Source organism: Seriola aureovittata, chromosome 2 (assembly GCF_021018895.1).
Source record: "Seriola aureovittata isolate HTS-2021-v1 ecotype China chromosome 2, ASM2101889v1, whole genome shotgun sequence".
In the NCBI taxonomy this organism is placed as follows: Eukaryota; Metazoa; Chordata; class Actinopteri; order Carangiformes; family Carangidae; genus Seriola; species Seriola aureovittata.
Window position 1 is genome coordinate 14,745,787 of NC_079365.1, and position 12,925 is coordinate 14,758,711.

Consider the following 12,925-nt stretch of genomic DNA (forward strand, 5'->3'; position numbering starts at 1 on the left):
TTGCTGCTAATAGATAATCTTTTGTAATGTTGGTGTTTTTTTCCGCAGCTTGATAACCGTGCCGCTCGGAGGCAGAGCAGAGTTCCGGTATGTTCACGGAAAAAGCCCTGACAAGTGTAGCTGCTTCCGCCTTTAGCCGCCTTTCCTGAAACAGAGAAATGGTAAGAGAAATTGCATATAAGCTCATAAACTGACAGAGTTTAAAGTTACAAACATCAAACCTTGTCGCTTTTATCACTCGTCAACCAGCACTGCCTCCGCTTAGGGAGGCGCAGCTCGTGTTTTCCCACGGGTTTCATTTGGACTAGCTAAGCAGGTAGTTAGCTAACAGGCTAACGTTAATTTCCTTGCTAAGAGAAACAATCGAATTCATGTAATTCTACTGCGTTATATAAAGCGATGGAATCCCTGATAGAGTATTATTGTTGTGACGTACAAGGTTGGTTGTAGCACTTAAGTAAAGCTTTGTTGCTAAGTAATATAGAATGTTAACTACAATGGTGGACAAGGAAAGATACTAGTGAACTGTGACTGCTGCTGCTGGTACCAGCTGGACTAATAATGTTAATGATAATGGAATCCGAGCATGTGTCGCAGCTTTGTTCCTAAGCTTTGAAAAAAATCTTCACTGCTAAATTATAATTTGTTGACACACACGAACACTTTTTACAATTCTGTCAGTGTTTCCTGTAATTCTCTTGTAGTGTGACACTGATGCAAGGTTTTGGGTGTATACAGTTAAGTCTAAGGGTAGAGTGCTGAGCAGCATCAAGTCTGAAAAAGCCAGGCCATACTTAGCTTCGTGAGGCCAGTATAAATTTTTGTGTATTAAAAACAAAGAAACAAACCATCAATTAAGTCTTTTATATTAATACACAACAAATATTTTGGATCCCTACATTTGGTTGTCAAAAATTGAATATTGAGCATATATTATTCAAAAAATTAACCTGTCATCAGTTTTTCTAAAGACAAATGTTATTTGCCGCCAGGTGTCTGTAGCCAACAATGATATTTGTATTTGGGGCACAAATAGCCAATGTGGCTATTTACACCTGGGTGTATATAGCAGGCCAGATGCAAGCACCCAGAGGCCTGTACTACGAAGCCAGTTCAATATTCCCAGGATATTTTTTAATTATTTGGCTTAACTGAACTTAACATTGGTCGTCCTGGATAACCTGTACTACGAAGCTGGATATCGACTGGCTTATTTAATCCTTGGATTTCCTATCTGGCTATGAGCGCGTTAATGTGAAAGAGGCTATTGTTGTTAAATCATAAGCAACATTATCAGATCCATGAATAAAGCACTTAATATAATATAAGAGGAAACACTGATACCTGCAGGTAAATTTGGTTATACCGACATCCAAAGTGATATTCATCAAGGTGAAATGTAAATGATATGATCAGATGACTAGAATAATTAATAATTTGTCTGATGATGAACAAACTATTGTGAATATGTGATGCAGATAAAAACATTTTTTAAAGTAATGTCATACTGTTGCTGCTGCCAAAGCAAAGAGCGAAGTAGTTGGGGACTGGTCAATTGGACTGAAGTATTCATTTTTAATCATAGAAAACATTTAAATTTGTTTGAATCATTTTTTTTAATAAAAGATATCAGAAGATTTAGTGTTTATTTCCATTTCATCACAAAATCTCCTAATGTTATTCTGAGCTGCTGTGAACAGTGTTTTATTGTGGTATCAAATTTGGTATCAAGAATTGTGGTATTTCATTGATATTGGTGCACTGGGCAGGTTTTGATCTAATCCCCTGGAGCCTGTTAGGAGTTCAACATAAGTCAGCATGGTGATTTAAACCAGTGAGAAGTGAACCACTTTCGTAACCCTAAAAACTCAGGGTTAAAGCGGAAGTTGCCTCACTAACGTCAAATCCTGCTTCATAGTACAGGCCTCTGGTGTCCGTCACCAACAAATTGAATTCATCAAATTTTTCATATCAAGACCAGTTTCATCGCATCATGGAGTCCAGGCTCATTAAGATTAACTACAAGTTGTGTCATGTGCAGACCCAACAGAAACCACCAGGTCGAGACTCAAGACAGCTTAAGACCTTAGGCAATGTTATCAGATGAAGTGAAACCAGGAAAGAGTTTGTGTTAAAAACTTGTTGATCCACAGGACCTTTCTCAAGTCAGTCCTCGTTGCACCTGCCTGTAGATTCAGATGCACTTTCCTTGAGGAGTGATTCTCATCTACTCTTCTTCGCTTTCCTTCCTCAGACGGCAACCTTGCGTCCATATCTCAATGCGGTGCGTGCCACTCTGCAGGCCGCCCTCTGTCTGGAAAATTTCTCCTCACAAGTAGTGGAGAGACACAACAAGCCAGAGGTGGAAGTTCGGTGAGTTTGTCTTCATAGCTCTGAGTGCCACTTTGGAGTTATTAAAACCAAGCAGTACATTAAGCCAGAGTTAAATTAAAATCTGAACTAATTGTTTGTTTCTGCCCACTTCCAGGAGTAGTAAAGAACTGCTCCTGCAGCCTGTGATAATCAGCCGTAATGACAAGGAGAAGGTTCTGATCGAGGGATCCATCAACTCCGTCAGAGTCAGCATCGCTGTAAAGCAGGTCAGTCAGACTCAACAGATGATGACACAGTAATTGGTGATTAATATAATAAAACGCAAAGATTAGAATTGTATCTGCAACACTGACAGATATTTACCTCAATTTGCTGCTCCTGCAGGCAGATGAGATTGAGAAGATTCTGTGCCACAAGTTCATGCGCTTCATGATGATGAGAGCAGAGAACTTCTTCATCCTGAGGCGGAAGCCAGTGGAGGTACGTGGATATTAAAAAATGGGTCTGCCAAATTTACAGGTCTTTGCAATGTCCCGAATGACCTGGAGTGATTAGAGCTCTTGAATGCTCCTTGAATATTCCAGTCAGTGGAGGCAGCAGAATTTGAGTGAAAGTCAGTGGTAGTTGCTAATTTATCATAAAGCCACAAATGTTGCCGTGTTTTTTGTTGTTTGTTTGGTCATTAAATCAAACACCCAGGAAGTGCCCTGGAAAATGATTTAGTAGTGGGAACGGTGAACTATTTTTGTCAGTTATTGCTACCATTTAAAGTTTAAAACGGCTGGTTGTGACGACCGGACCTTTAACAACTCAACTTGTCATCCATCTTTTTTGCAGGGCTATGACATCAGTTTTCTCATCACCAACTTCCACACAGAGCAGATGTACAAACACAAACTGGTGGACTTTGTTATTCATTTCATGGAGGAAATTGACAAGGAGATCAGTGAAATGAAGCTGTCTGTCAATGCCAGGGCTCGTATTGTCGCTGAAGAGTTTCTCAAAAATGTAAGTTGTTTTTCTATATTTTTTATTCTTTTTATTTTACATTTATTTTAGTGTGACCAAGACTTTGATATTGTTGCAGTTTGTGTTCACTTTACTACTTATTGTTAAAATAGTTTTTAATATTGAAGTTTATCATGGTTATATTATTAATGTTATATAATTAATTTGTTTTAGATCTTTTGTAGCTTATACATTGTGTTTGTTTTACTCTTGCAGTTCTGAGAGAGTGAAGTACATTCCTTTTGCAATCTTGGCTGTCACTGTGGAGTGTGCACATCACAGGGCAGAGACGAGACAAAACACTGACAGCCAAGAGAAGTTAAGAAGAAGTACTGGCCAATGAGGTTTTACCCTTTAACCTTAAAATACCCCTGTGCTCAAAAATATTGATGTTTGTATATAATGAATATTCACACAAGACATTACTATCTGCCTTTAGAACATTAGAAGAAGTCAGGGCAGGTCCTTAAAAAACATTTGTAATCAGTATTAATGAGCACAGGGTAATATGAAAGTTTTTCAAATAATTTAATTTTTTTTAAATATATATATATATATATTATATGCACATAAATTCCATTTTGCTATGTTTTGTTACAACAGACCTTAAACCATGAAGGCAATCAACTAATACATGTTTATTGTTTTAGTACACAGAGTAGAACCTATTGTAGATGGATAATAAAAATAAATATACTTGCTGGCCGTGAAGATGAATAAAAGCATTATCCTTTGTATTTTAGTATATTTTTCTTCTCTTTTTTTTTTTTTTTTTTTTTTTTTTTTTAAAGTTATGAAGCAAAAACAGCAGCTCTGTCTTTCCCCTAAACATTGCAGATTTATTGAGATTTTGACAGCTGAAGACAAACAAGGCATTTAGAATTAGATTTTCATTACAATTATATACAATATCAAATGCATAATATTACAGAAATTGTACAGTTCTCAAAAAATTAACATACTGTATAATACATGTCAATTTTCACATAAAACTTACATCAAACTAACATGCATGTACAGTTTGCACAGTACCTTATTTTAATCTCCACAAATAAAACCAAGTATTAATTTGAATGATGAAATCATTCTTCAGCCTTACTGTTCCTTTTTAAGTTTCACTCTTAAGACAGAAGCATAGCATTTCACTGATCTCTTAAAAACTGAAACCCGCAAAGTTCACGTCCATAATCTGTTTGGATTTTGAATTACAGAGCATGAGCTACATTTAACAGAAAAAGTGTCTGTTGCATTTACAATACTATTTCCAACCTTTGTGGTGTTTTCGTGGGACTCTGTGGTGTAAGAATTTTATCTTCATCTCTGGAATGTTTTAAGAATCATTTTAAAATCTGTTTACTCAAGCTGGCTCTTTTTTTCTTTTTAAATAATCAACAACCATAAAAGGAAAACAAAATTAAAATATTCATTTGTATCTTTTGAAAAGTTTCACAGCAGTCAGGGATATTGGACTTTCATCGAAGGTATTTTAACTTATGTAGCTACAGTCTCCTCACAGTCTTTTTAGGGTTATGATACATGTTTTTCATACAAGAAAAACATTTTCAAAAACACTGGAAGCAAATGGCAATACACACGGTGCACAACATACAGTGGATATTAAATGTAATCATGGAAAAAGACGGTGAAAGTTAAGGGAATGTTACAGCAATAACAGTAAACCCACATATCAAAAATATTGGCATTTTTGAGCTACAGTAACGGTACAGTTCACAACAAACAGACGTATAAAAATGGATTATATTTCGTGAAAGTGCTTTATAGTTGGAGTCTGGGATGATACTTATTTCTCCAGAGCAGTGAAGTAGCTACCATTGTAGGCAGTTCAACCGCACAGTTCCCATAATGCTGTTCAGAGGCCCTAACCGAAAGTCGGATGAGGTCTTGGCTGGAACAGGAAGTGCAGGAGATTAGAAGTGAGCTGGGACTGTTTGCAGAGCGTCTTCTGTGCTGCGCTGGACATTCACATTCTGAAACAGTGATAAGAGAGGAAAGGACTGAGTTATAGTCCTTACTTATCTGACATCTACAAATTGACTTTTGTTCATTGTGCAATCCCTTGCTATACATATCTTCATGAACAGCAATTAACAGTAAAATTATTAAGATATATTATGTCTAGATTTATGAATGGAATTTGGAATGGGTTGCAACTAAAATATTTTTAAATAGTTTTTAGTTGTAAAACAAAACTTTTGATAATAGATTACTGAAGACGTCAAAAGATGGGAGTCCTTTAAACCACAAAACCAAATGATAAATCTTGAACAAACAGACATTTTTAGAAGTAAGAGGCAAAATTTAAGTCAGCATGTTATTGTAGACAGCAATTTATACATTTCTACAAATTTTAGTCTGTCGTAAAAGGACAGTCTGGCTCATCTGAACCATGAAATTGGTTCTGCTTGATGTGAGCATTCCTCCTGTTAATACTGGCCATTAAAATATCCCTTCCTAATGTGCTTTCAGTGTTCTACAAATATATTCAAAAGTTTATCTGAAGGTAACACGAGTCCTCAGCAGTCTGAATTAGACAAAAATGAAATGGGTATCATCTAAAGTCTTTTTAGAATGAAATTCCCTCTTTGTGTTTCCACGACAGAACCTATGGACACCGAACTGCTGTTACAAAAGACTTGAAAATGTTCTGTTTACGATTTTTCATTCCGATGGTTTTTTTTTTTTTTTTTTTTTTTTTAAAAAGGACTCCGAAGCCATGACCATGTTTTAATGTCTTCAATAATCCACTTTTAAAAAAGGGTTGTTTTTGAAACTGTGTATTACTTCCACAAGTTCAGTTATATATATATATATACTCCAGTTTTTGTCCCAGTGTTCACATGTGCACCTGACTGTTGTTTTACAACAGACGATCCTGTCCTTTAAAGCTAAAGAAACACTCTTTCAGTGTCCTACTCAAACCCCCTTTGAAATTTGTCCCGTGAATGTGTACACACTCTCGATACAGTCATTATCTGATTGCAATGCATCTTTGACAAAACAACGGATCACTGTTTTCACCAGAAAAAAGTAACAGGAGAAAGCGACTGTTTTTTTTTTTCCAATTTGGACATTTATATTTACAATAATTAAACCTTGACAAACACCACAACATGAAAAGAAGTTACATTTGATTAAATAATTCAAGCATTTGGTTTAGCCAACAACACCATCACTGATGATTTCATAATAGATGGTGTATAAAGACAGGATTTTGGTAAGCATTCCAGATTACCCTTCACATTTAAACAGAAAACAAGTGTTGACATAGAGACAAAATTTAGCTTAAAACAAGAACTGTTATGAAAATTATATTGTGCATCATTGTATATGAGGTTTAATGCGTTTTTCACATTTGTCTTTTCTGCACATGAGTTCGAAAATTTTATATAGCAAATATATAGCATACATGGCAATGGCTTCATGTTAATACAAAACACAATTGGGGCAACAGTCATTTAAAAAAAAAAAAAAGCATAATGTTAAATTCTAGATGGTGTTTAAAGACAGATTTGAAAACAACATTAATGTAATGTGCTTCATGTTCTCATTCATAGTATTTGTACCACCACACACAGTCGCCTTTCTACAATTGTGAGGACCCTTTGCTATAATGCAATCCCTAGCCTGACCACAGCCATACCCCTAACCTTAACATAATTTTTCCCCCTACCTTAAAACCAAGTCTAAACCTTCAAACAGTCCTTTTCAGTAGTGTGCATCAGCCAAAAAGTCGTCACAGTGCTCTTAAGGTCTAAAAGTCAAACGGGTACAAAAATAGACGTGTTCACACACACAAACGCACAACACACACAGCTAAGTGATTTATCCTGAAACTGGATTCCAGTTATGTAGTGCCTACAAATTTGGAAAAAACAAAAATACAAAAACAGCAAGATACTGTCCATTTCTGATCCCACTAAGAGATAAAAATGAAAGAACACAAAAAGTCAGGATGGAGGGAGGGAGGAGTGTCATTGTTATGTGATGTCACAGTTGTCTTGGTGGCCCTCAGGGATCACTGGTGGATGGAGACTGAACACGGCTTCCTCTGTGTGAAAGATTTACATTCTCTGTGCAATAAGAAGAAAGGGACGGATCAGCACTGACTGCAGGGCCTGTTTCAGGAGGGCGATGCAGGTAATAAAGGGTGGAAGACATAATGTGCCGCTCCTTAAATCATAATATAAAGTCTCACATTGCTTCTATGCATACAGTGTTTTCTGCGAGGCGTTCTCTGACTGAATCGGAGGTCACAGATGAGGTTGTCTTGAAAATGCAGTGAAGTTAATCACCCCTGAAGTGGATTCAAGTTGTCTACATCATCTGCTGAGAAACATTTCTGTGTGCTGCCTTGGTCACCTACCTCTGGTCTGTCTCTGTGAGTGTTTACAGCTTCCACGCCTAAAGAGACAGACTCCACTTTACATCCTAAGTGAGAGCAAACAAAACAAAAAATTATTACTAATTAGATCCAGTGGAGATAAATCTTTTCTTATGTTAAAATGTGTGACTCCAGGTAGAACTGGAAACAAGATTATTATAAAACAAAACATAAAATTAACACTTTTTTGTTTCAGGTGATGTAGTACAGCAAGAAAACATGGATAGAATACTGGTGAAAATTAACATACAGTTAATATATGACACGAGAAGATTAAAAAGATTATATAACTCACCATAAGCCATGGGGGTCAACTTCAGCACCGTGTGCAAAGGGCACTTAAGATAAGGCAACTCGTCTGTGAAGGCAGAGACAGAAAGGTCCTTGAGGTTAAGTGAACGGGAAGGGAAAACATAATGCCTCTGGTCACAGCTGGCGTGGAAGCTCAGAAACTAGCCTGATGAATATTGTGAATTGGCAAAAAAATAAAAAATAAAAAATAAACTAACTATGTACATATTAAAGTCCTTCATACCTGCAGTCTTGTCCAGGAAATATGCAAGAAGACAGCGCATCACAGCTTGGTGACAAATGACTAGAACATTCTCCTGTCTTTCCAGCTCCATGATCACAGGCTCCAGTCGCTGCACCAGGTCTTCATATGACTGAGAATCACAGACCCATCAAACACACAGTTGTAAAGACAGAAACAAAAAAAATAACAATGAGCTATGTGAAAGAATCATGTTCTCACCTCTCCTTTTGGATAGCGGTAGCGGTACTTGTCTTGGTCTCTCAGTGCAAACTCCAGAGGGTAATGCTCTTGAATCTCCTCATACATCATTTCCTCACACACACCCTTTGTAAAGATGGGAGAAGATGTGTTTAACTTGAGTACACAAATGATTTAAAAGTGCTGCTGTATTCACTTCTCACAAACACAGAAATCAACATACAGCGTCTATTTCGTTGAGATACTTCCATTGTTCGTATGGCACTCCTAGGCACTCTGCTGTCTGTATTGTCCTCTTCATCTGGCTCGTCCACACCTTCAGATCTTTGATATTCTGTTCCTGGATGAATTTCCTCAGACTTCTGGCAAACTAGAAGACAGAAGAGCAAATATACATGAAATCCACCCAATACAAATAGTGATGTCTCTTTAAATACACCCATAGTGATATATCTGTTTGACTATGTTAAACTCATGCTCTACTTATGCCGATTACACGAACACACACCTCTTTTCCTCTCGTAGACAAGCCAGAGTCTCCTCCGATGCGTCCCATGATGTTGAGGTCGCTCTCACCGTGGCGACACAGGTAGATAGAGCGCGGTGTAATGTGGATGTTCATCAGGTAGTAGACAATTCGGCTTTGGATGTGGTCAAGAACACGGTTCACCAGGTAACGATGGCCCACATCCATGATTTTTATGTAGGACAGGTCCCTGGAGCAAGAAGGTCAGTCAGTTGCTATCTGCGATCTTGATGAGCTAACTTAATCTACTCACAATGACATTTTTATGTGTCCTCACCTGTCCAGAATCTCGTCCAGAGGCTGATAGGAGGACTCATAACACTTGATTCTCTTCATGAAGTCGTCAATGGCCTCCTCTGTGTTGCAGTCAATATAGTCTGGGCTGCCCAACTTCACTTGCTCCAAAGATAGAAATTACAGGAAAAGGACGTGAGCAGAGAAAAGATACAGCTACTCTTGTTCTGTCCAAAGTGAAATAAAATACCTATCAGCACCTCTAAAGCTTATTAGGTGATTGCAAGGGCGTAGGTTTGCATAAGACATGCACATTAAGTTAATTGGGGACTGTAATGCCTTACTATACTATGACCTTTTATACTTACTATACTATGACCTTTTTTTATGCCTTACTATACTTTGACGTTTTTATGCCTTACTATACTATGACGTTTGTTACACGCGGCTCTGGGGTTTTGTTTTGCTCTCTCCCTTGCTCTTCCTGCTCTCTCTCTTTACCTGTCTCTCCAGGCACACCTACTGACAGCTGCAGTCAATCCTGCCCTAACAATAAAAGGAGGGACCTGAGGAGCGGAGCAGCCTGCTCTCACAGTTGCCATCTACCTGTCAAGCGCTGGGGAGGGGAATCTCCTCCCAACTTAATCCCTGTTCTCCAGCCTGGGCCAGAGTGTTGTTTTTTGTTGTTTTTGTTTCTTATTTGAAGTATGGGGTTGGAGATCACTGGTGGTTCAGTTATCGGGTTTTGTTTATGTTTTAGGTTAGTTTGGGTTAGTCAAGTTAGAGGGGAGTCTCTGAGTGCTATGGCCCATGGCGCGGCTGGCTCAGCGGCCTCCCCCTCTTTTGTTCTTTTTGGCCGGGATCTCTACCTCTCTTTTGTTTCCTTTACTTGTGTAAAGTACTTTACAGTTTTGCTATGTTTGAAATAAACTTATTTCTTGGCAACCACTTTCTGGCGTCCTTCCATATGTTCCTGCCTCCAGTTTGAGCCTGTTGGATTGGTAATAGGGAGATTGTAAAGTTTTTTTGCTTTACTATATCATGTCTTTTTATGGCTTACTTTACTATGACGTTTTTCATGACGTTTTATGGCTTACTATACTATGAAGTTTTTATGCCTTGTATACTATAGTGTTTTTTGATGTTTTTATGCCTTTTATGATGTTTTCATGACGTTCTATGCCTCACTATAATATGCTGTTTATGACTTACTATACTACGACGTTTGTTACGTGTGGTTCCAGGGTTTTGTTTTGCTCTCTCTCTTTACCTGTCTCTCCAGGCACACCTACTGACAGCTGCAGTCAATCCTGCCCTAACAATAAAAGGAGGGACCTGAGGAGCGGAGCAGCCTGCTCTCACAGTTGCCATCTACCTGTCAAGCGCTGGTGAGGGGAATCTCATCCCAACTTGATCCCTGTTCCTCAGCTGTGTCAAGAGTGTTTTTTGTAGTTGTTTTTGTTTCTTATTTGAAGTATGGCGTTGGAGATCACTGGTAGTTCAGTTATTGGTTTTTGTTCATGTTTTAGGTTAGTTTGAGTTAGTCAAGTTAGAGGGGAGTCGCTGAGTGCAATGGCCCATGGCACGGCTGGCTCAGCGGCCTCCCCATCTTTTGTTCTTTTTGGCCGGGATCTCTACCTCTCTTTTGTTTCCTTTACTTGTGTAAAGTACTTTACAGTTTTGCTATGTTTGAAATAAACTTATTTCTTGGCAACCACTTTCTGGCGTCCTTCCATATGTTCCTGCCTCCAGTTTGAGCCTGTTGGATTGGTAATAGGGAGATTGTAACAGCATATTTATGCCTTACTAAACCATGACTTTTTATGTCTTAATATACAATGATGTTTTTTTTTTTACCTTTTCCTTACCATTCTATGACGTTTATATGACCTTTTATGCTGTAATATACAGTGATGTTTTTTTGAGGTTTTATGCCATACTATACTGTGATGTTTTTTGACATTTTTATGCCATACACTATGACGATTTTTTTAGCATTTTTATGCCTTACTATACTGTATCGTTTTATTCCTTACCATGCTATGACTTTCTTATGACTTTTTATGCCTTAATATACTATGATGTTTTTTGGCGTTTTATGCCATATTATACTATGACGTTTTTTTGACGTTTTTATGCCATACTATACTATGACGTTTGACATTTTTATGCCATACTATACTATGACGTTTTTTAGCATTTTTATGCCTTACTATACTATGACGTTTATGTGAGCTTTTATGCTGTAATATACTATGATGTTTTTTTGAGGTTTTATGCCATACTATACTATGACGTTTTTTAGCATTTTTATGCCTTACTATACTGTGTCGTTTTATTCCTTACCATACTATGATGTTTTTATGACCTTTTAAGCCTTAATATACTATGATGTTTTTTTGATGTTTTATGCCATACTATACTATGACTTTTTGACATTTTTATGCCATACTATACTATGACGTTTTTTGATATTTTTATGCCTTACTATACTGTGTCATTTTATTCCTTACCATTCAATGACGTTTATATGACCTTTTATGCTGTAATATACTATGATGTTTTTTAGCATTTTTATGCCTTACTATACTATGTGGTCTTATGCCTTATCATACTATGACGTTTTTATGACCTTTTATGCCTTAATAAACAGTGATGTTTTTTGCTTTATATTTTATGCCATACTATACTATGACGTTTTTTGACATTTTTATGCCATACTATACTATGACTTTTTTTAGCATTTTTATGCCTTACTATACTATGTCGTTTTATTCCTTACCATACTATGACGTTTATATGACCTTTTATGCTGTAATATACTATGATCTTTTAATGACATTTTTACTATACCATGATGTTTTTATGCCATACTATACTATGACGTTTTTTAGCATTTTTATGCCTTACTATACTGTGTCATTTTATTCCTTACCATACTATGACGTTTATATGACCTTTTATGCCTTAATATACGGAGATGTTTTTTTGAGGTTTTATGCCATACTATACTATGACGTTTTTATGATCTTTTATGCCTTACTATACTATGATCTTTTAATGACATTTTATGTCATACTATACCATGATGTTTTTATGCCATACTATACTATGACGTTTTTTTAGCATTTTTATGCCATACTATACTATGACGTTTTTTTAGCATTTTTATGCCTTACTATACTATGTCGTTTTATTCCTTACCATACTATGACGTTTATATGACCTTTTATGCCTTAATATACGGTGATGTTTTTTTGAGGTTTTATGCCATACTATACTATGACGTTTTTTGACATTTTTATGCCTTACTATACTATGACGTTTTTATGACCTTTTATGCCTTACCATTCTATGACGTTTATATGACCTTTTATGCTGTAATATACTATGATGTTTTTTTGAGGTTTTATGCCATACTATACTATGACGTTTTTTTGACATTTTTATGCAATAATATACCATGATGTTTTTTAGCATTTTTATGCCTTACTATACTATGTCGTCTTATGCCTTATCATACTATGACGTTTTTATGACCTTTTATGCCTTAATAAACAGTGATGTTTTTTGCTTTATATTTTATGCCATACTATACTATGACGTTTTTTGACATTTTTATGCCATACTATACTATGACGTTTTTTTTAGCATTTTTATGCCTTACTATACTATGTCGTTTTATTCC

General features: G+C 36.6%; 2 protein-coding genes across 4 annotated transcripts in view; one reads left to right on the forward strand and one right to left on the reverse strand.

Moving 5' to 3' along the window:
* Window positions 1–39: 39 nt before the first annotated feature.
* Window positions 40–4,079, forward strand: arpc4 (actin related protein 2/3 complex, subunit 4). Its single transcript, XM_056389469.1, has 6 exons — window positions 40–161; window positions 2,255–2,373; window positions 2,489–2,600; window positions 2,719–2,814; window positions 3,172–3,342; window positions 3,559–4,079. Exons 1-6 carry the CDS (start codon window positions 159–161, stop codon window positions 3,562–3,564), a joined length of 507 nt encoding a protein of 168 aa, XP_056245444.1. The 5' UTR covers window positions 40–158; the 3' UTR covers window positions 3,565–4,079.
* The window catches only part of pfkfb4b (6-phosphofructo-2-kinase/fructose-2,6-biphosphatase 4b), a 25,565-nt gene continuing 16,525 nt past the window's right edge, over window positions 3,886–12,925 (reverse strand). For 2 of the 3 annotated variants that reach the window (XM_056389422.1, XM_056389403.1), the window contains exons 7-14: window positions 9,281–9,402; window positions 8,986–9,193; window positions 8,701–8,847; window positions 8,499–8,603; window positions 8,280–8,409; window positions 8,040–8,102; window positions 7,727–7,791; window positions 3,886–5,330 (exon numbers count right to left, since the gene is read on the reverse strand). In XM_056389422.1, coding sequence (XP_056245397.1) covers window positions 5,271–5,330; window positions 7,727–7,791; window positions 8,040–8,102; window positions 8,280–8,409; window positions 8,499–8,603; window positions 8,701–8,847; window positions 8,986–9,193; window positions 9,281–9,402 — 900 coding nt within the window. In that variant the 3' untranslated portion in view covers window positions 3,886–5,270. Of the gene's footprint in view, window positions 5,331–7,295; window positions 7,434–7,726; window positions 7,792–8,039; window positions 8,103–8,279; window positions 8,410–8,498; window positions 8,604–8,700; window positions 8,848–8,985; window positions 9,194–9,280; window positions 9,403–12,925 lie in introns of those variants that run through there. The other variant, XM_056389412.1, reaches the window with a different exon arrangement.

Excerpts from the sequence above, each read along its gene's own strand:
- arpc4 (XM_056389469.1), top strand. Across the intron at positions 2,374-2,488 it reads AAGCCAGAGGTGGAAGTTCG|GAGTAGTAAAGAACTGCTCC; the intron begins GTGAGTTTGTCT and ends GCCCACTTCCAG. Across the intron at positions 2,815-3,171 it reads TGAGGCGGAAGCCAGTGGAG|GGCTATGACATCAGTTTTCT; the intron begins GTACGTGGATAT and ends TCTTTTTTGCAG.